The sequence below is a fragment of the Ovis aries genome, chromosome 17 (genome assembly GCF_016772045.2).
Source record: "Ovis aries strain OAR_USU_Benz2616 breed Rambouillet chromosome 17, ARS-UI_Ramb_v3.0, whole genome shotgun sequence".
NCBI classification, from domain to species: domain Eukaryota; kingdom Metazoa; phylum Chordata; class Mammalia; order Artiodactyla; family Bovidae; genus Ovis; species Ovis aries.
In genome coordinates, this window is record NC_056070.1 from 72,451,777 (window position 1) to 72,469,930 (window position 18,154).

At 66.5% G+C, this 18,154-nt stretch overlaps 2 protein-coding genes across 5 annotated transcripts in view; one reads left to right on the forward strand and one right to left on the reverse strand.

Moving 5' to 3' along the window:
• Positions 1–4,369: 4,369 nt before the first annotated feature.
• On the forward strand, positions 4,370–8,621 carry CCDC74B (coiled-coil domain containing 74B). Of its 2 annotated transcripts, XM_027980294.2 has the most exons (8): positions 4,370–4,674; positions 5,150–5,194; positions 5,922–5,981; positions 6,794–6,953; positions 7,601–7,790; positions 7,942–8,021; positions 8,097–8,168; positions 8,260–8,621. In XM_027980294.2, exons 1-8 carry the CDS (start codon positions 4,419–4,421, stop codon positions 8,396–8,398), a joined length of 1,002 nt encoding a protein of 333 aa, XP_027836095.1. In that variant the 5' UTR covers positions 4,370–4,418; the 3' UTR covers positions 8,399–8,621. The 2 variants fall into 2 exon arrangements, with proteins under 2 accessions (XP_027836095.1, XP_027836094.1); XM_027980293.3 differs by lacking the exon at positions 4,370–4,674 and having other exon boundaries at positions 4,718–5,194.
• A 519-nt stretch (positions 8,622–9,140) lies between these two features.
• The window catches only part of MED15 (mediator complex subunit 15), a 42,062-nt gene continuing 33,048 nt past the window's right edge, over positions 9,141–18,154 (reverse strand). For 2 of the 3 annotated variants that reach the window (XM_060400876.1, XM_042234211.1), the window contains 11 exons: positions 17,469–17,744; positions 16,174–16,281; positions 12,946–13,082; positions 12,744–12,871; positions 12,535–12,669; positions 12,394–12,457; positions 11,617–11,683; positions 11,155–11,315; positions 10,909–11,075; positions 10,299–10,397; positions 9,141–9,884 (listed from right to left, as the gene is read on the reverse strand). In XM_060400876.1, coding sequence (XP_060256859.1) covers positions 9,748–9,884; positions 10,299–10,397; positions 10,909–11,075; positions 11,155–11,315; positions 11,617–11,683; positions 12,394–12,457; positions 12,535–12,669; positions 12,744–12,871; positions 12,946–13,082; positions 16,174–16,281; positions 17,469–17,744 — 1,479 coding nt within the window. In that variant the 3' untranslated portion in view covers positions 9,141–9,747. Of the gene's footprint in view, positions 9,885–10,298; positions 10,398–10,908; positions 11,076–11,154; positions 11,316–11,616; positions 11,684–12,393; positions 12,458–12,534; positions 12,670–12,743; positions 12,872–12,945; positions 13,083–16,173; positions 16,282–17,468; positions 17,745–18,154 lie in introns of those variants that run through there. The other variant, XM_042234210.2, reaches the window with a different exon arrangement.

Sequence of the window (18,154 nt, forward strand, 5' to 3'; positions counted from 1 at the left end):
ACCCCCTCCCTCCCGCCCGGGGAGCCCCATGCCCCTGGCCCCAGTCCGTCCTCCCCGCCTCTGTCCCCCGGGCTGGACGGAGGGCCCCCTCTGGACTAACCACTGTCCACAGATAAAAGCAAAGACATACTTCTTGTCATCTGTGTGGTGCTGTGCGCTTGGAGATGCTGAATAAATGAATAAATACTCATGACTGACCATCCGTCCAATGAGGACGTTTGCTCTCTGTGGACGAGGGTTGTCCTCTTTTCTCTCCAGTGCTGAGCAAGTGAGCTGCCCAACAAGTACATTCGCTTGACAGATACCTTACTATACCTATTATATACATATCCAGGGACCAAAATGTCAGCTAGCGGATACGTTAGCCTGTCCATGACGAGAAAAGGGCCAGGACGGGGTCCTTTAATCTAATGTTGGACGAGTGAAGGGGCCTGGCCAAGGCTCAGGTCACAGACTGACTCAGAACTCAGCTACAGGCACCTCCCTGTGGCCCTTGAAGAGTCCGCCTTGTAACGCTGGGGACGTGGGTTCGGTCCCTGGTCGGGGAACTCAGATTACACAAGCCGAACACTGCAGTCAACGCGGTTCCCGCGTGACGCAAGGAACACCTGGTGCAGCCTAATTACTTATTTTTAAAGAAAAAGCTAAAACTAGGACCGTTAGGAGAAAACACAGGAGCAAATATTGAAAAGTGAGCTCACTGGTTTTTCAGGTATGACAAGAAAAGGGCAAGTGGCAAGAGAAAACTTCAGGGGCCCGAACGTCTTCACGACGCGCGTCTCCCCTCAGATCGCTGGAAGTATTGGCGCCCGTGCACAGCGCGCTCCCTGTCCCGGGATCGGGAGCTGCAGGGCCGCTGGCCCTGACGAAGGGCAAAGCGAGATCGACACCGGCCCTCTAGGTGCGCGTGACTGGGGAGGAGGGGACAGTAAGAACACGGCCTCCGTGTCACTGCCCTTAGAAAAGACAGTGGTCATTTCCCGGTTGACTTATTCCCCACAAGAGTCGCCAGGATGATGAACAGAAGCCAAGTCTGTCTTCCTGGCCGGCCCCGAGCAAGCACGTCCCTCCCTCTTAACCGAAGCTGGTCTCGCGGGGCTGCGGCAGGTGCAGCGGCAGGAGCCGCCTCCCGCGCTGCACAGCCCTGGCCCGCACGGTCGCCGGCACAGCCAGCTTGTCCTTGACTTTGCCCAGGAGGGTTAGGATGGCCCAGGAGAGCGGACGCAGGAAGAGCCCAGAGACCGCTGTGTAGCAAAAAAAAGAACACCAAAGGGATGTGACGGTGGTGCAGAGCCAAGACTCTGCACTCCCAGTGACGCGCCTGAGCCCCAGCACAGCCAGCCAAAGTTTACAGAACAACAAAGCAAGGAACTGACAGCTCCCTGAGCACCAAGACCCGCGGAGAAAACAGAAACCTAGCTGCAAAGCAGGATGTCTGCCACGCCCCCGTCACAGGAAAACAGCCGAAAGTCATAGCAGACAAATGAGCCCGACCCACAGGCGTGTCAGCGGAAGTGCGCAAGCACAGAGGAGGCTTGGGCGGCGTCCACGCCTCGGGACAGGGGCGGGGTGGACGTGGGGGCCTCTGTGTCGTTTGAGCCGTTTCTACCCAGGAGGACGTGCTTCTGCCCGGCTGATGGGCAGCTGCCTGCAAGCCTGACCGAGTGCCCGTGGCCCACCCGTACCCACCTTTCCCTGTGAGAGCCCAATAGGAGCGCTGGGAGCCCCTTGAGATAGGAGGCGTCTCCTCCCACTTTTAACTCTCAGCCTTGTTCACACCGAGCCAGGCCAGCAATTCATCAATTGCACTTTAGGCTGTCCCGCCCGCCCCCCGCCTGGCACTGGCTCTTGTCCAGGCCGCTGCTGCGGTTGAGCTGTGGCTCTCTGTACCCATCTGTCTCCAAAACAGGGCAGTGGTTTGCCCTGAGACCTCAGGGCTGTGATGGGTCTAAGAACAGTTGGTGATTTTCAGTGTGTTCAGCTCTTCTTGCGGGCCAGAAAACCAGAATACACGTGTATATATTTTCCCCCCAACTGTGTTTAAACTTCTCCATGGTTTCAATCACCACAACTGTCTTTTTCTGCAGACTTTACACAGGTATTATACAGCACTTTTCTGTCGGGTTTCCCTGGTAGGTCAGTCAGTAAAGAATCTGCCTGCGATACAGGAAACCCAGGTTCAATCTCTGGGTGGGGAGGATCTCCTGGAGAGAGAAATGGCAACCCGCTCCAGTATTCTTGCCTGGAAAATCCCATGGACAGAGGAGCCTGGTGGGCTACAGCCAATGGGCCCCAAAGAGTCGGACACGACTGGCCAAGTAAGCCCCCACCGCTCTGCTGGAAACTCTAGTCTAGAGTTACTTGTGACCTGTTTCTGTCGGCGGAATCTGAATTCTTCCGCTTGACCCCACCGCGTCTGGGCTTCACTAGTGGAGGTCTGACGTCACAGGTCGCTTGGCAGTGAGGCTCTGGGTTCTGACTTTGGTTCTCTGGGCGGCTGAGTTACCGGAAGAGGACCTGTGGAGGTTGGGCTTTGCATTTTATAGGGGCAGATGAAGCTTGACTTTGTCCTTGCTCTTCGTGCAAATCTCTTATTTCTAAAGTACGGTCCTTATTCCCAAGCTGTGACTCTTCGGGAGCTTAAATGAAAAACTTCTCTGTCTTCTCTGAAAGCATCTCTGTTAGTTCCCAAACGTGGTCTCCCCTGGAGTTGGCCATTTTGGCCTCTGGCTCTGTCCTGCCCTGGGACCTTCTGCGTTCCAGGCCAGCCACACACATGAAGGGAGCTCATAGCTCCGAACTTTCCAGCACCCCTCAGTTTCCACCCATCACCCTCTCCATCCAGTAAGCCGGCGGCTTTCCGCTCCGGTCTCGCTGATCGGGAGCCCTCAGGAGAAAATGGCTCTTCAAGCACTGCCTTCTTGCAAATTCTGTTTGCTTTTTGTTCTCCTCTGGTGCCTGCAGACAACTGTTTCGTGTTTTGTTCACACTTCATAAAGCACAGGGGTCTGCGATGACTGGAAGTGGAAATTCTACCTTTTGATTTTTGAGACAAAATCGTGTCATCTAAAGTATCATCTGTAACCATATCAGCTATTTAGAACACGAACTATTGAAACACAGCCAGTGAACATAACTAAACTAAGACCTGTAACGGAGGATGGGCCTCTGCGGTTTGTCAGAGGAATGTTGCTGTTCAGGCGTTCAGTCGTGTCCGACTCGTTGCGGCCCCACGGACTGCAGCACACCAGGCCTCCCTGTCCATCACCAACTCCCAGCGCTCGCTCAAACTCATGTCTATCCAGTCGGTGATGCCCTCCAGCCATCTCATCCTCCGTGGCCCCCTTCTCCTCCTGCCTTCAATCTTTCCCAGCATCAGGTGCTTTGCCAATGAGCTGGCTCTTTGAATCAGGTGGCCAGAGTATTGCAGCTTCAGCTTCAGCACTTCCAGTGAAGATTCAAGGTTGATTTCCTTTAGGATTGACTGGTTGGATCTCCTTGAAGTCCAAGGGACCCTCAAGAATCTTTTTTAGCACCACTGTTCAAAAGCATCTATTCATTGGTGCTCAGCTTTCTTCATGGTCCAACTCTATATCCATACATGACTACGGGAAAAACCATAGCTGTGACCCTATGCACCATTGTCAGCAAAATAATGTCTGTGCTGTCTCATATGCTATCTGGCTTTGATTTTATCATAGCTTTGATTCCAGGAGCAGCAGTCCTTTAATTTCATGGCTGCAGTCACAGTCCGCAGTGGTTTGGGAGCCCCAGGAAATAAAATCTGTCCCTGTTTCCACTTCTTCCTCATCTTGACGGGACTGGATGCCGTGATTTTAGCCTTTTGAACATTAGGCCAACTTTTTCGTTCTCCTCTTTCACCTTCATCAAGAGGCTCTTTAGTTCGTTCCTCTTCACTTTCTGAAATGAGGGGCGGCCTGTGATCAAGCGAGCTACCCCACTGGGGCGGGGCCGCGACACCCGCACGAAGTCAAGGGTCTCCCCGGGCGCCCCGCCCCCGGGCGCCCCGCCCCCGGGCGCCCCGCCCCCGGGCGCCCCGCCCCCGGGCGCCCCGCCCCCGGGCGCCCCGCCCCCGGGCGCCCCGCCCCCGGGCGCCCCGCCCCCGGGCGCCCCGCCCCCGGGCGCCCCGCCCCCGGGCGCCCCGCCCCCGGGCGCCCCGCCCCCGGGCGCCCCGCCCCCGGGCGCCCCGCCCCCGGGCGCCCCGCCCCCGGGCGCCCCGCCCCCGGGCGCCCCGCCCCCGGGCGCCCCGCCCCCGGGCGCCCCGCCCCCGGGCGCCCCGCCCCCGGGCGCCCCGCCCCGCCGCGCGCGCGCCCAGCGGGCTCTCCCGTTTCCATGGCGACGCCGCGCCAGGTCGCGGCAGCCGAGCCATCGAGTGGGCGTCCAGCGGCAGCGGCTACATGAGCGCGGCGGGGGTGGCGGCAGGGCAGCGGCCCCGCAGCTCGGGCATCCCGGGCTCCCGGGGCACGTCGCGCCCGCGCCCGCGCCTGCCGGCGGTCCCCCAGCCCGGGCAGCTCGGCGCGTCGCTCGGGCTCAACGAGGCTCAGAAGCGGGTGCTGGACTTGGAGAAGAGCGTGCAGTTCCTGCAGCGCCAGCACTCGGAGACGCTGGTCAAGCTCCACGAGGAGATCGAGCGCCTGAAGCGCGAGAACAAGGGTGAGGCGGGCGGCGGGCCGGGCCTCAGGAGGCCGCCTCGCGGGACTCCGCCACCCAGGCCCCGAGCCCGCCACACCGCCCGCAACGGAAACCCGGCCGCCCCCTTCCCTTTGAAAACCTTTTTGTCGAAGTGAAACACCGCCCCCCATCCCCCGCCCCCGGGTCCGCGCAGGCAGGCCGATGGATTGTCCCAAGCCGAGCGCACCCAGATGGGTCCCGGCCCCCTGGGTCATCCTGACTCCCTCTGTCCCCCCCGGAGCCTGGGCCCACCCGGCAGAGGGCGCCCCGCCGACGTCACGGATGCAGGGAGGGGCTCCGGCTCAGGGAGCAGCCAGGGGCACCCGGAGTCCGCCCGAAGGAGCCGTGTCTGCGTCCACAGGGCAGGGCTCCTCAGGGCCTCAGCAGGGAGGCCTGGGCCACGGGCCAAGCCGTGTCTCTCAGAGTGGCCCCGAGCAGAGCCCATGCTTGCTTTCAGATCTCCACTACAAGCTCATCATGAACCAAAAGCCACAGAAGAAAGGTAAGGCTGAGGCCCACAGGTGCCTCGTGCAAAGTGACTGCCCTCAAGAGCAGCCCCCGGATTAGCCCAGAGAGACAGCTCCCAGCTGCAGCCTGGGCCACCGCACCAGAGCGCAGCAGGGGCCGTGGACAGAAGCGCCCTCGCGCCCCCACGGACCCCAGCCTCACTCTCCTGGAGGCTCGTCCTCTGCACAGCGGCCCCAGACGTTCGCCCGAAACACAGGCCGGCCCAGCACAGCCCCAGCTCCGGTCCCTGAGGTCTCGGGCCGCCCCACTGTCTCCACGGCAACCGCCCACGGCCTCATCTGCGCCGGCTGGCCCTGCCTGTCCGGCAGCCTTGCCCAGGGCTCCCCTCCCCTCCTCCTGCTGAGGCCAGGCCTTCACTGGGAGGCGGTCTGAGTGGTGAGCGGTGCCAGCCTCGAAGGCCCCCAGGGCGCTCTTCCTGGGAGGCACGCTTGGGGGAGTGCCGGGGACCCTTCTCTGTCGGGGCCCCACAGCCCCACAGCCGCCAGGCTCTGATGTGGGCACGCAGTGCTGGGGCCCCGAGGGGACCTGGGGAGAGGCCGTGCTCCCACTCAGGACCCCGGTTCCAGCCGCAGCCCCCTTCCACGCTCCCTCCGGGACTGGCAGGGTCTGGGGCAGCCTTGCTCGTGTGTGGAGGGGGCACAGAAACGGGTGGGACGGGAGCGTGGCCCTGCCGCCGTGGGCTGACCCCCCGCGCCCCACAGGCAGCACGTCGAGCTCCAGCCTTCAGTCCAACAAGTCCGTCTCGAACACAACAGTGTCGGGTGAGTGCGCGGGCGCCTCTGTGCTTGGGGTTGGGGTAGAGCAGGGCCCCTCGGGTGCTGCGGGCCTGATGCGGGCGTGGGGTGCTGAGCAGCACGCTGAGCGCCCACAGTGGTCCTCAGGGGGCGCCTCAGCCAGGCCCCATGGACTCGGGGGTCAAGGAGACGCTGAAGGGACCCAGGAAGGTCCCCAGGGGCCTGTGAGCTGAAGGCCCAGGAGGGAGCTGGGGCCAGGGGCCAGGTCAGCGGGCTGGCTGGAGGGAAGACCGTCAGTGTGGGGTGCAAGGCGGCAGAACGTGTGCCCCAGGAGCCCCGGGGTCCTCCGCCTGCTCAGCTCAGCCCTCAGAGCAGGCAGGACGCAGGTGGGGGCCCCAACGCGGAGCCAAGTGTAGCCTCGAGAGCTGCCCTGCCCGACGGTGCCTCTGACACTCCAGGCTTCGTGTGGGCTGGGCCCAGATCTTGCCTTCACTTTCATTTTGCCCAAAATGGGGTTCAGAGTCAGGGAATGGCTGCCGGCCAACCCCGCCCCCCCCCCCCGGCCCTGAGCTCTGCCGAGGCCCACAGGACCACTCTGCAGGGCGTGTGGGGCTCTCTCCCTGCTTCAGCTGCTGGGGCAGCCAGCCTTCAGCACTGTGGCCCCTTCAGGACATTCAGACCCCCACGGGCTTTGCCCCACCCTGCCTCTGTGCCTCCCAGCACCCCGCCCAGAAGGAGGCTGCTCCCCTGTGCCCTTTATGAGGGACAGGTGGGGCCCCGCGGGCGCACGTGGCCCACTGACGCCCGGTGACAAGGCCCTGTCTGGGTCTGACCTGCAGCCGGCTCTCAGGGCAAGGCAAAGCCCCAGCCCGGGTCCTCTAAGAAGCCAGACTGGAAAGCTGAAGGCCCCCCGCAGCCGGACCTGGAGGAGACCTCGGTCGCCTCCCTGCTTCATGGCAGCATGGTGGACAAGGCCCTCGGGGTGCAGGGGCCTGTCAAGTAAGGCTCCCTGCGCCCATGGGACGGTGTGCTCGGCAGGCTCACAGCCTGGAACCCGCTCACGGCGTAGCCTTTTCAAACGGTCTCCAGTGGGAAACAGGCTCCTGAAGGCTGGGCTGGCCCACCTGGTGGGCACTGCCTTTTCCCCTCCCCGGGACCCAGCAGGCCCCCTGAACTGGCCTGAATCTGCAGGAGGGGCTGGCAGCAACCCCTAAAGGATGCTTTCAAACACAGAAGCAAAACGTCCAGGCCTCCACATTAGCTTGCTTTTCACCCAGAGAACCCCGAGTCTGGTTGGGGCTCCCCCACGAACCGTGCTGGGCTCTGGAGGGCACAGGGTCGCACACCAGAGCAGGGCCTCCCTGGGACTCGCCTGCTGTCTGCTGGGACAGCGGGCCCGCCCCTGCTTCTCTGCAGCCTGTGGGCACCCCGCGCCGGACCCCGGGCAGCTCGAGCACACCCACCCCTAAGTGTGTGCTGCGAGGGGAGGAAGGGGTGGGCCTGCTGCCGGGCAGAGAAGGGAGCCAGGCTGTGGAGATGCCCCCTCCGCACTCTGGAGCAAGTGCCACCCTGAGAGCTGGTGAGACCGCCCACGGCAGGCTGCCCCGGCCCTGCCCCCGCCCCGGCAGCTCTCATGACTGTTTCAGGGATGAAGAGGCAGACAGCGCTAACACAGTGCCCCCCTGGGCGGTGGGCAGCCAGCACAAGGGCATGCAGGTGCCAGGGGCGCCCCCCTCAGTGGGCCTGCCCCTGCACCTGCGCAAGCCTGCCACACTGCAGCAGTGTGAGGTCGTCATCCGGCAGCTGTGGAACGCCAACCTCCTGCAGGCACAGGAGGTGGGGGGGAGGGAGAAGGGGAGGGGGGAGAAGGGGAGGGGGGAGAAGGGGAGGGGGGGGAGAAGGGGAGGGGGGAGAAGGGGACGGGGAGGGGTTGGGCGCCCCAGGGCCCCACCGCCCCACCCAGGGCGCCTCTCCTCCCTGCCTTCAGCTGCAGCACCTCAAGTCGCTCCTGGAAAGGAGCCAGAGGCCCAGGGCCGGCCCCGAGGAGGCTGGGCCCAGCTCCCCCAGGTAGGTGCGCCGGGAAGCTGCAGGGGCATGGTTGGGCCCACTCATCTGGGGCTCACGGCCAAATCCCTTCTCCAGAGACCAGGAGGCCCTGCACTTGGGGGCCACGCAGCTCCCCAAGGTCACCGCCAAGGGCATCTCTAAGAAATGGTAAGTCCTGCTGGGATGGGAGGCGGGCAGCCTCTGCGCCCGGGGGCTGCGGGGTGGGGAGGGTGCCTGCAGTGACCTCCATTGCCCCCAGCCTGATCCTGAGCCGGGCGCCCGTGGCAGAGCATGCCATCCTGCCGGCACTGAAGCAGAGCCTCAAGACCAGCTTCGCAGAGCGGCAGCGGCGGCTGCAGGCGGTGCAGGGCCGGCGGCTGCACCGCTCGGTGCTCTGAGCGCCAGGCCCAGCCACCACCCTGCGGGACTGTGCCCCACGCACCCCCAGCACGCTAAGCCAAGCCAGCTTCCGATCGACCAGGCCCACGGCGGACACCGCACGTGGTCTCGGGGCTGGGAACTATTTTCTCCCTCAGTATTTTGCTATCCTGCGTTCTCACGCACGTGTTATGGAATAAGCATGAGCCTGTTGAAGACTGGAAATAAAGCTCGTTTCTCCCAGTCGTGAGCCTCGTCCGTCACCCGGGCTCTGCACCTGGCGGCAGGTGGCTCTGCGCCTGGTGGCGGGCGGGGCCTGCCAGGAGTCACCCCGCCTGCCGGACCCGGCGGCTGCCCTGGAAGAAAAGAAGCGGAGCCACGGCCCTAACGCTCCTCCCCGAGTGCAGGGGGCTGCCTGCCAGGCACCCGCGCGACACCGTCCTGCGTCCACCGGCACACACAGCTGGTGAGCGGCCCTGCCTGGCCCACCTTCCTCCACCGAGGGCCGGGGCCATGGCCGCGGGGCAAGGTCCTCCCCGGGATGCTGGCCTGCCCGGCGATGGCCGCAGGACACCCTCGTCTGCCAGAGTGACAGCTTCGGCTTGGACCAGTCTCGCAGGACAGTCCTCCCAGCCCCATGGAGTCTAGGCGTCCCCCTCCAGTGGGGGACCTCGCTCCGCCCCAACAGCGCCCCTCACTGGACAGAGGGCCCCGGACTCACGGCAGGGAGGCAGGGGGACACAGTGACAGACCCACGGCAGACACAGGAATAATAAATTTATTATAAGAACCACAGAAGACACGGGGATGCACGTACAAAAAGGGGGACCCTCTCTCCAGCAGGGGGCCAGCTGGCCAGTGCCCCAGCAGGAGCCTCAGTCTCTCAGAACGCCGGTTCTGAGGACAGCATCCTGACCCGAGCGGGCGCCAGGCCTGGCGGGAGGAGGGTGGCGGGGCCCTGCAGTGAGCGCCCGACCCTGGGGCACCCCGCGGCGCGCGCGACCCCAGACTGTGGCCGGAGAGCTGTGCGTGCGTCTTCAGGATCTCCTGTGTCCTGCACGCCCCCCGGGAAACGGCAGAAGGCTTTCCAGCACACAAACGAGGCTCACGCGGGACCCACCGTGCCAAGTGGACACGGGCCCTGCAGGGGACAGAAGCCCTCGCGCGCAGGGCCGGGGTGCGGCTGGGGCCTCTCCGCGTGTGGAAGCGTGTAGCTGGTCCCGAGGCGGAGGGAAAGCAGAAGAGCTAACCGAGGTCCGGGCTCTCTAAGGAAGCCAGCGTCCAGAAACGTCCGACATGGGGCCGAGGAGGCTGCCAGCTGCCCCGTGGCCCCCGGAGGGCGGAAGCCGGACATGCAGCGGCGGTGCGGCTAAGCGGCCGAGAGGCAGGCCTGGTGGACGCTCTGGGCCCAGGTGTTGAGCAGGGCTGTGACCGAGTGCTTGTCAGGGAGCTGCAGCAGCCGTGAGGTCATGCACCGGTGCACCGACTGAAGGAAGGGGTTGGCGTCTACAGAGAAGGGCGGCCGTGAGCCTCTGCCAGGACCGCCACCGCCCTCCCCAGCCTGGGGCCTGGGTGCCAGCTCCCATACGCCAGTGGACAGCTGGGGGGGACTGCCCTCAGCGCCTGCTTCTCCACAGGCCAGCCCTGAGCCTGGGGAGGAGCATCTGCACCAATGGCGTGGTCCCAGGGCCTGTCCCCCAGGTGGGTCCCCAGGGGCCTCACAGAGGCCCACAGGGGCTGCTGGGCCAGCCTCAGCCCTGAGCCGGCTGCTCAGGACTGCAGGGGTGCGGTGGGCAGGGAGCCTCCCCTCCCGTGGGCCTGCGCGGCCACCTGCTCTGTCCACCGAGGAAGAGGGCAGGAGGGCCTCAGAAGGGCGGGGGCTGGCAGAGGAGCGCCGGGCGCCTGCCCCCCGTCACCCACCGTACTGCCACTGCCGGTTGACCCACAGCGGGCTCTGGGCGGGGTAGTCGGCGGGCACGCTGAGCTCCAGCGGCGGCACGCTGGGGAGGTCCCTGTCATCTGCGAAACACAAGGTACCACCTGTGGCCCGGCAGTGCCCACCTGTGACCCACTGGTGACCCGGCAGTGCCCACCTGTGGCCCGGCAGTGCCCACCTGTGACCCACCTGTGACCCACCGGTGACCCGGCAGTGCCCACCTGTGACCCACCGGTGACCCGGCAGTGCCCACCTGTGGCCCACCTGTGGCCCACCTGTGGCCTGGCAGTGCCCACCTGTGACCCACCGGTGACCCGGCAGTGCCCACCGGGCCTGGAGGCCCCGCAGAGGCCAGCGCGGGGCCCAGGCACCGACTCCCGCGCTTCCCATTCCCTCCGGCCTCAGGCCCGGAGCTGCAGCTGGACGGGAGGGAGGGGGCTCCCGTGCCTGGGGGGATATGAGCGCGTGCAGGCTCAGGGCCAGCCCCCAGGCAAGTGCGCATGCTATCGCGTGTGGGCCGAGGCCAGCGGGCAGATTCCAGGAGGGCTGGGCTGGGCGAGCAGGCGGTCCCGCCAGCCCCGGCCCAGCACTCACCCAGCTTGCATATCAGGTGGACGGCCCCATTGTTGCTGCAGTGCGAAGGGTCTAGGTTCACCAGGAACTTGGGGTCCAGCCGCGCCACCTCCCCCTGGAGCACGTTGGGGATACTCTGGCGCTCGTCCTCTTCAAACTTCCGCTTCCGGGTGGACACCACCGGGGCCCTGCAGGAGGCAGCCGTGTTGACCCCCCCGGCCAGGCCGCGGTCTGGCCCGCCGCCCGCCAAGCCCCGCAGGTACGCACGTGACGGGCGGGCCGTGGATGGCAGTCATGGCCGGCACAAACGTGCGGTACAGGGAGTGGTTGAAGACGGGCGAGCGGATGTTGGCCAGGACGGCGTCCAGCAGCGGCTGGCACAGATACTGCTGCTTGGTGGGGGGCACTGGGGGCGGCGGGGGCGTGGGCTGCGGCAGGACGGCGGGGTCAGCAGCCCACTCGCGGGCCCCGGCCCTCGTCCTCGCCCAGCCGGCCTTCCTGGCTTCCCCACAAGCTCCAGACCACAGGCGGGGCAGCCAGGCCAGGTCCGTGGGCCTCGAGAGCCGTGCACTACGAGGCCGCAGCCACAGGCTCCCCGGCATCCTCACCTCACCCACAGCACTGGGCACGGCCCCCGCCCCCTCGGACTACAGGCTCCGGCTCGCGGTCACCTGACCAGCAGGGATGCCCACGGCCCCAGGGACAGTGCAGGCAGAGCAGCGCGCTCACCACCGCCATGTCGTTTCTGAGCTTCTCCAGGGCGATCTCACACTTCTGCAGCGTCTTCAGAGGGCACCTGAGGGAGGAAGACAGGGCTGGCCCTCCAGGTGGGGGCAGGGAGCCGAGCGCTCCCGGGTCTCTACTCAGCCACGGACAGTCTGGCCTCCTCTGGACGGAGCGGACTGGGGCCTGGGCCCCGGGACCACTCCCAGGAGCCCGCCAGCCCACGCTGTTCCCAGGCTGAGTCTGAGGCAGGGCGGCCCTGCGCCCAGGACATGGCACGCCATGGCAGGCCAAGGAGGGATGCAGGCCAGGCCCCTGCCCCCACCCGATGACGGCTGAGAGGCCGGAGGGCTGTCCGTCTCTCACAGGACCCCTCAGTGCCCAGCATTCTGCCCAGGTGAGCAGAACAGGGAGAACATTCCAGAAGGGGGCCTGGCCTGAGCCAAAGGCCCCAGGAGAGGGCAGGGTCCTCAGGCCAGACCACCTGCAAGGGGGTGCCGGCCGAGTTCTGGCCTCAACAGCTCCGTGGCCCGTGGGAGAAGCAAGGGGCGTGAGGACGTGGCCCTGCCTTCGAGCCCCTCTCAGAGGGTCCGGTCCCTCCCACGGCCAGCGCCTGTGAGCTCAGCGCCCCTTCTGCACACATGGGCACTGGGACCGTCTCCAGCCCAAGGCCACCCGCACGTCGGGGGCCAGGCCAGCAAGAAGGCCGTGAGGGCCACTGGGTGGGACCCTCTGTGAGCATGGGAGCAGCCCTGTCCCCACAGGCTGGGCACCAAGGCTCACCGCTTGGAGGGGTCCGTCAGGATGTCCAGCAGGCTCTTCATCTTACTCAGGTCCTTCTTCCTGTCTGGGGAAGCAGCGGACCCTCAGAAGGGGCGGAGGTCCCTGCCCCGCCCCGCCCATCCTGCTGGCCCGCGGGCCCACCTTCATTCTTGTCGATCTTGTTGATCATGCGGCGCAGAGGCTCTATGTACTTGGACAGCTGCTTCAGCTTGTCCAGGTACTGCTGCTCCTCGGCCTGACTGGAGCCGGCGGGGCTCATGACAGAGCTGGGGTTCACTGCAGGACGCGGCCTGGTGAGCGCGGCCCCGCCCATGGGGGGCGTGGCTGTGCCCGACCCTCGCCCCACTTACCGGGGGTGTTCAGCGGTCCTGGGGAGGGGACGCTGAAGTTCTGCGGGGTGCGCGCCGTCACTGGGCTCTGGGAAGGCTGTGGCGAGGGGCTGGGCAGGAAGCTGCTGGGGGACGGGGCGGGGCCGGAGCTGGCAGAGAGGAGGCGGGTGAGCCGGGGGCGGGGCCGGGGCCAGAGGTGGGGGTGGGCCCCGGCCGGGCCTACCTGACGTTGGAGCTGGGCTGCGAGCTGGGCGGGCCGGGCTGCGGGGACGGCTGCGGGGGAGGCGGCATCGACTGCGGGGTGTGCGCCTGCTGGCCCGGCGACGGCGACGACAGCACGGTGAGGCCGCTCTGGCTGACCTGCGGGGAGGGCGCGCCTGCTGAGCCGCCCGCGCGCCCCCGCGGCCCCTCTGCCGCCGCCTCTCAAACACCCACGCGGTGCGCCCCTCCACACACGCGGCCCGCACGCTGGCGGCAGGGCTGGACTGCTGGCCCTGGGCTAGTAGAGACTTTCGAGTGGGGGACACGACGTGCCAGGCCCCTGCCTTGTGCGTGTGGGAGCCTGCAGGCAGGGGAGGCCAGCGAGGGCCACGCACAGTGACGAGTGGGCTGACCTTTCAAAGCCTCCGTGACCCCTTGGGCCCCAAGGACAAGCCGGGCAGCAGGGCATGGCGGAGGCTGTGCCACGCGGTTGCCCTGCCTCTCCCTCGCCAGCGCCCAGGCCAGAGCTGCGGTCTGGCAGCCAAGCAACCTCTGCAGCGAGGGGAGCACTCGGAGCGCCCAGGGTCACCCGGTCCCTGCAGCCCTCGTCGAGCGAACGCGGCGTGTTCCCGCCCCACTCTCCCACTAGGAGGCCGCCACGTCTGTCTGTGAACACCGAGGGAGGCGGTCACAGGCCAAGAACTAGGAATGCGAGCGTGTGGAAACCGCTTTCTACCCAGACACGAGAGGTGCTAGTCCTGGCCGGGCAGACGGCGGCCCACCAGGCCCTGGAATAGGCCCCCGGAGCTGCCTCGTGCAGAGCCTGGCCCGTGACCGCACGGGACGCCTCCGCAGGCCCTGCTGGCTTCGCTCGGGGTGTCCGGCACACTGCGGCCACCTCCTGTGTGCCGAGCGTCTCCCTGGAGGCAGTTCCCAGCTGCCCCCCAGCCCGCCCCGCCGCACTCTGCAGCCCTGGCCTGCAGTCTGCACCCGGTGCCGCAAATGCCGGCTGAGGGCCACTCTGCCTGGTGGCTGTTTTCAGTTGAGTCAGGGAAGACGGAGGAACGCTCACAGGAGCCTGGATCCCACCAGGCTGCCCGAGGCCACCCTCTCCGCCCGCTCCCCCAGCACGGCTTGGCCCAGGCCCCTCCGGCTCTGCCCACCCTTCCCTGGACGACTGCAGCCTCCCGCTGCCCGCCGTGTCCCAGCACGAGCTGACAGCGCCCCCCTCGTCAACTGCACCCCTGGAGGCATCAAGGCTGGCCTGGCTTGCCCTGATGAGAGCCCTCAGTCTGGGGTCTGAGGCCCTGGAGAGCTGGGCCTGCCTATGCTCAAAACCGTTAGGATGAAACGAAACGAAGCCCGCCCAGGCAGCCTCCAGAAGGAGGCCGACTGATGTCTGGGAATCCTCGCAGGCGGAGCTGGCGGAGGGAGCGGGGCTGGCGGAGGGAGCGGGGCTGGCGGAGGGGCGGGGCTGGCGGAGGGGCGGGGCTGGCGGAGGGGCGGGGCTGGCGGAGGGGCGGGGCTGGCGGAGGGGCGGGGCTTGCGCCTGTGTCCTAGTTCGCGGCCTCGAGACACTCTCCCCGCTGGAGTTACCGCAGGAGCCAGGTGTCCAGATGGGTGCCCAGTCGTCCTCAGACACCCGGGTCCCAGGCTCCAGTCGGGACCGAGGCCCAAGTGCCCCGGAGTCACTCTGAGAAACGCCACCCACCACTGCTAACAGCAAAACCCTCCAGACCAGACGGGGACTGAGGCAGGCAGGACCCGCTCCAGAGGACAGGGGCTCGAACGGCAACGCGGCCCTGGGGACTGAGTCCAGGAGAGCCTGACTTTTGCTGAAACGTGAGGAGGAAAGAAAAGCCGCCAACCCGGCTCTCCACCCACGATTCCTGTCTGCCCCCTCAGCCCCACCTCCCCCACCCACGCTGACTTCCTAGTGTTGGGTCAGACCTGTCCGCTGCCACCGAGGCTGCAAAGGGCTGAGGAAGCAGACATTCCCCCCAGGGGTCTTCTCACGCCCACTGCTGCTAGACTCGAGCGTGCACTGAGGCCAGCCCACCAGGTCCCAGGACCCGCGAGCGCCCCACCCCGTGGGCAGACCTGGGAGCCTGGGGCGTCTGGGGCGTGGCCACCCAGGCTGGCCTCCAGCGCACGCAAGCCATGGGCACGCCCTCCGTCCCGAAGGCCGGTCCTCAGAACTCCAAACCCTGCGGGAGGAGGGGCGACCCCGCCCCTCCCCACTGCTGCACCCCGAGTCCCCGCCTCAGCTCTGCAGTCTGCTGGGACAGAGGCCACAAATCCACACCACCCTCGAAGCGACCAAACGCCACGCAGGCCGCCCCAAACTCCAGCAGAAGCAAAGGCAGCGTGACCGCTGGGAAGGGGAACAGAGCAGGGAGCCCCTGCGGACGAGGCCGGCATAGAGTGGTGGCAAAGAAGGTCGCCGACGCGGGCACATGGGCCACATTCCTGCCCTGGCTGCAGAGGCGACGCGGGCTTCACGAGACCGCGTGTGGGTGAGCCGAGGAGGGGGCGTGGGGCCACAGAGGCCCTCCTAAGGCTGCGGGAACCCCATCCGCAGTCGACCCACAGGGCCAGGCTGGACTCTAAGGGACACGCGGCACCCCCGCCCGGACACGGGGCTCGGTGACACGGCCACAGGGGGGTGGAAGCCTGTGGGCCCACGGGTCTCACCACCGCGCACCTGCTGAGTCAACGCCTGCCTGAGCCGCTGTGGGCAGAGACAGGAAGGACCAAGGCCAGGACCGGACACAGGCTGGGGGCCAGGGGGCCTGTGGAGAAGGCCTGGCCTCCCACCCCAGACAAAGAGACTGGCTGCTACTGGGCCAGGCCAGGAGGCCCTTCCATCCATCGACATTGACGTGCGGGGGGTGGGCACCCAGGGGTGAGTCCCGGAAGTCAGGGATGTCTGCCAGAGCCAGACACCCCATCCTCGGGCTCCTCCTGGTCTCTGGAGCAACGGCTCCCGGCTCCGTGCTCAGAGCTGAAGCAGGAAGAGAGCATGCCGCCCACCACCCCCGCCGCCATCACGCACTGGGGAAGGAGGCAAGAGGGAAGACGTGGGGCGGCGCGGGGTGGGCGTGGCACGTGCCCTATCCAGCTCAAACCCAGACACGCCGGGCGGAGTTGCCCCGGGGACCCCGGGACTGGCCCGATCCAGCCAGAAGCTCGCCGTCCACGGGTGGCAGGCACTGGCGGTGCCCCCAGAGCCTCGGCGCGGGGCCCTCACCTGGACTCCGGGACCCACTGCCTGCGAGGCCTGGGCCGTGGGCACTGCCGTCTGCGGTGGGACCTGGGGCTGCACGTGCGGCTGCTGCACCACCATCGGGGCCCGGACCTGTGGAGGGAGGAGCAGCAACCTGCAGCCGCCAGGCCAGCGGTGGGGCGCCCTTGCGGCCAGCCGAGGGGCTCCCGCCGCTTCCCTGGCTGACGTCTGCTACCAGTCGACCCTAACCCGTGGCTTGTCGGCAGTTCCCACACCAGCCTGGCTCTGAGTCGGCAGAGTTGAGCCCTACCTCCGACTCCAGTGAGAAGTCTGCCCCGATGAACCACCACACAGCCACCACCAGCTGCCGCGGTGAACCCAGGGCGCTGACGGCCCGCGAGAGCCCTGCCCGCAGCCCCAACTCCTCGAGGGAACCTAGGCCAGCGGGCTCCTGCTGACGGGAGCCTGCTCAGGACCCCCAGCGCTGCAGCCTGCGCCTTGGGGTCTCCAGACACCCGCCACATGGTTCCGGTGCAGCTCTGCCCGACCTCACCCAGTGAAAGGCAAGGAGCAAAGGACCAAAAGCAGGAAGCCGCAAGACACATGAGAATGGCTCCTGACACAGCGGACGCCCCCAGCTGGGGACAATGCTGTCTTCCACGTGATGTCCCCATTCACAGACATGGATCTGATTCTGTACAGATGCACGATAAGACAAGGACTCCCCTGGGGGCTCGGACCGTAAAGCGCCTGTCTACAACGCGGGAGACCCGGGTTCCATCCCTGGGCCGGGAAGATCCGCTGGAGAAGGAAATGGCAATCCACTCCAGTACCACTGCCTGGAAAACTCCATGGACAGAGGAGCCTGGTAGGCTACAGTCCATGGGGTCGCAAAGAGTCAGACACGACTGAGCGACTTTACTTCACGTGACAAGATAGTATCGTATGCCTTCCTCAAAAACATGGTCACGACCTCTGCTCAGAACAGAACTCCGAGTGGTCTGTGGGCCGGGCGGGTGGCATGCCCTCTGCCACACTGAGAATGCAGGGCCTGCCATCCACCTTCTCACCCACAGCCTCGTGATGCCCTTGTCCTCCACCAAATCAGCCAGGCTGCTTAGAAGACAAGGTGCCTCCTGAAAGGAAGGGCACTGCCACGGGGTGCGGCGGCTGGTGGGACACGCGCTCCTCTGCTGAGCGGCATATGGGGGCCGGGGTGGGGGTGCCAGGGTGAGTCCCGGCGCCGGAAGAGGGCCTGCCACCCACAGCCCTGGGGACACCAGGAGAAGGGCCCCGGCCGCGTGGCGCCAGCTACTCACCAGTTTCAGCTGCGGCTGGGTGTACAGCATCTGCCCGGGGAGGGCCGGAGCCTGTGACACCAAAGGCTGAGGCTGAGGCTGTGCCTGCGGTGGGGGCTGCGGCGGGGCCTGGTGGTGCTGTGGGGGCTGCAGCTGCTGAGGCAGGGCCTGCGAGGGCGGGGGCGGCGGCTGCTGCAGCGGCGGCTGCTGGATGGGCGGCTGGGCCTGGAGAGCCTGCTGCTGCTGCTGCTGCTGCAGCTGCAGCTGTGCCATGCGCTGTAGCTGCTGCTGCTGCAGCTGGGGCAGAATAAGCAGGCCTGTCAGCTCGTGGCCTGGCCCAGTGGTGCTCCCAGGGGCAGAGGGACTCCCAGCGTCACAGGGCCCTGGCCACGGATGCTGGCCCATCCGAGGCCTGAGGGGACAAAGGCAGGGTCCAGGGAAGGGTCCGGAGGGCGTGGTAAGGGGTCAGGTGTAGGTATAGCCCCAGAGAAGCTGGGCAACGCTTGTCTGACCACAGACCTCAGGAGCCCCTTCCAGGGGTGCGTGTGTGGCCCCCAAAGTGGGCACAGGACCAGCTTCAGGATGAGGAGAAGAGGTGGGCCTGAAGACGCCCTGTTAGCCCGGGAGGAGGAGCGTGGGAAAGGAGGCGCAAGCCCAGGCCGGGAGCAGGCGGCCAAGAGTGGGTCCTTCGGGGCTTCCCTCCCCTA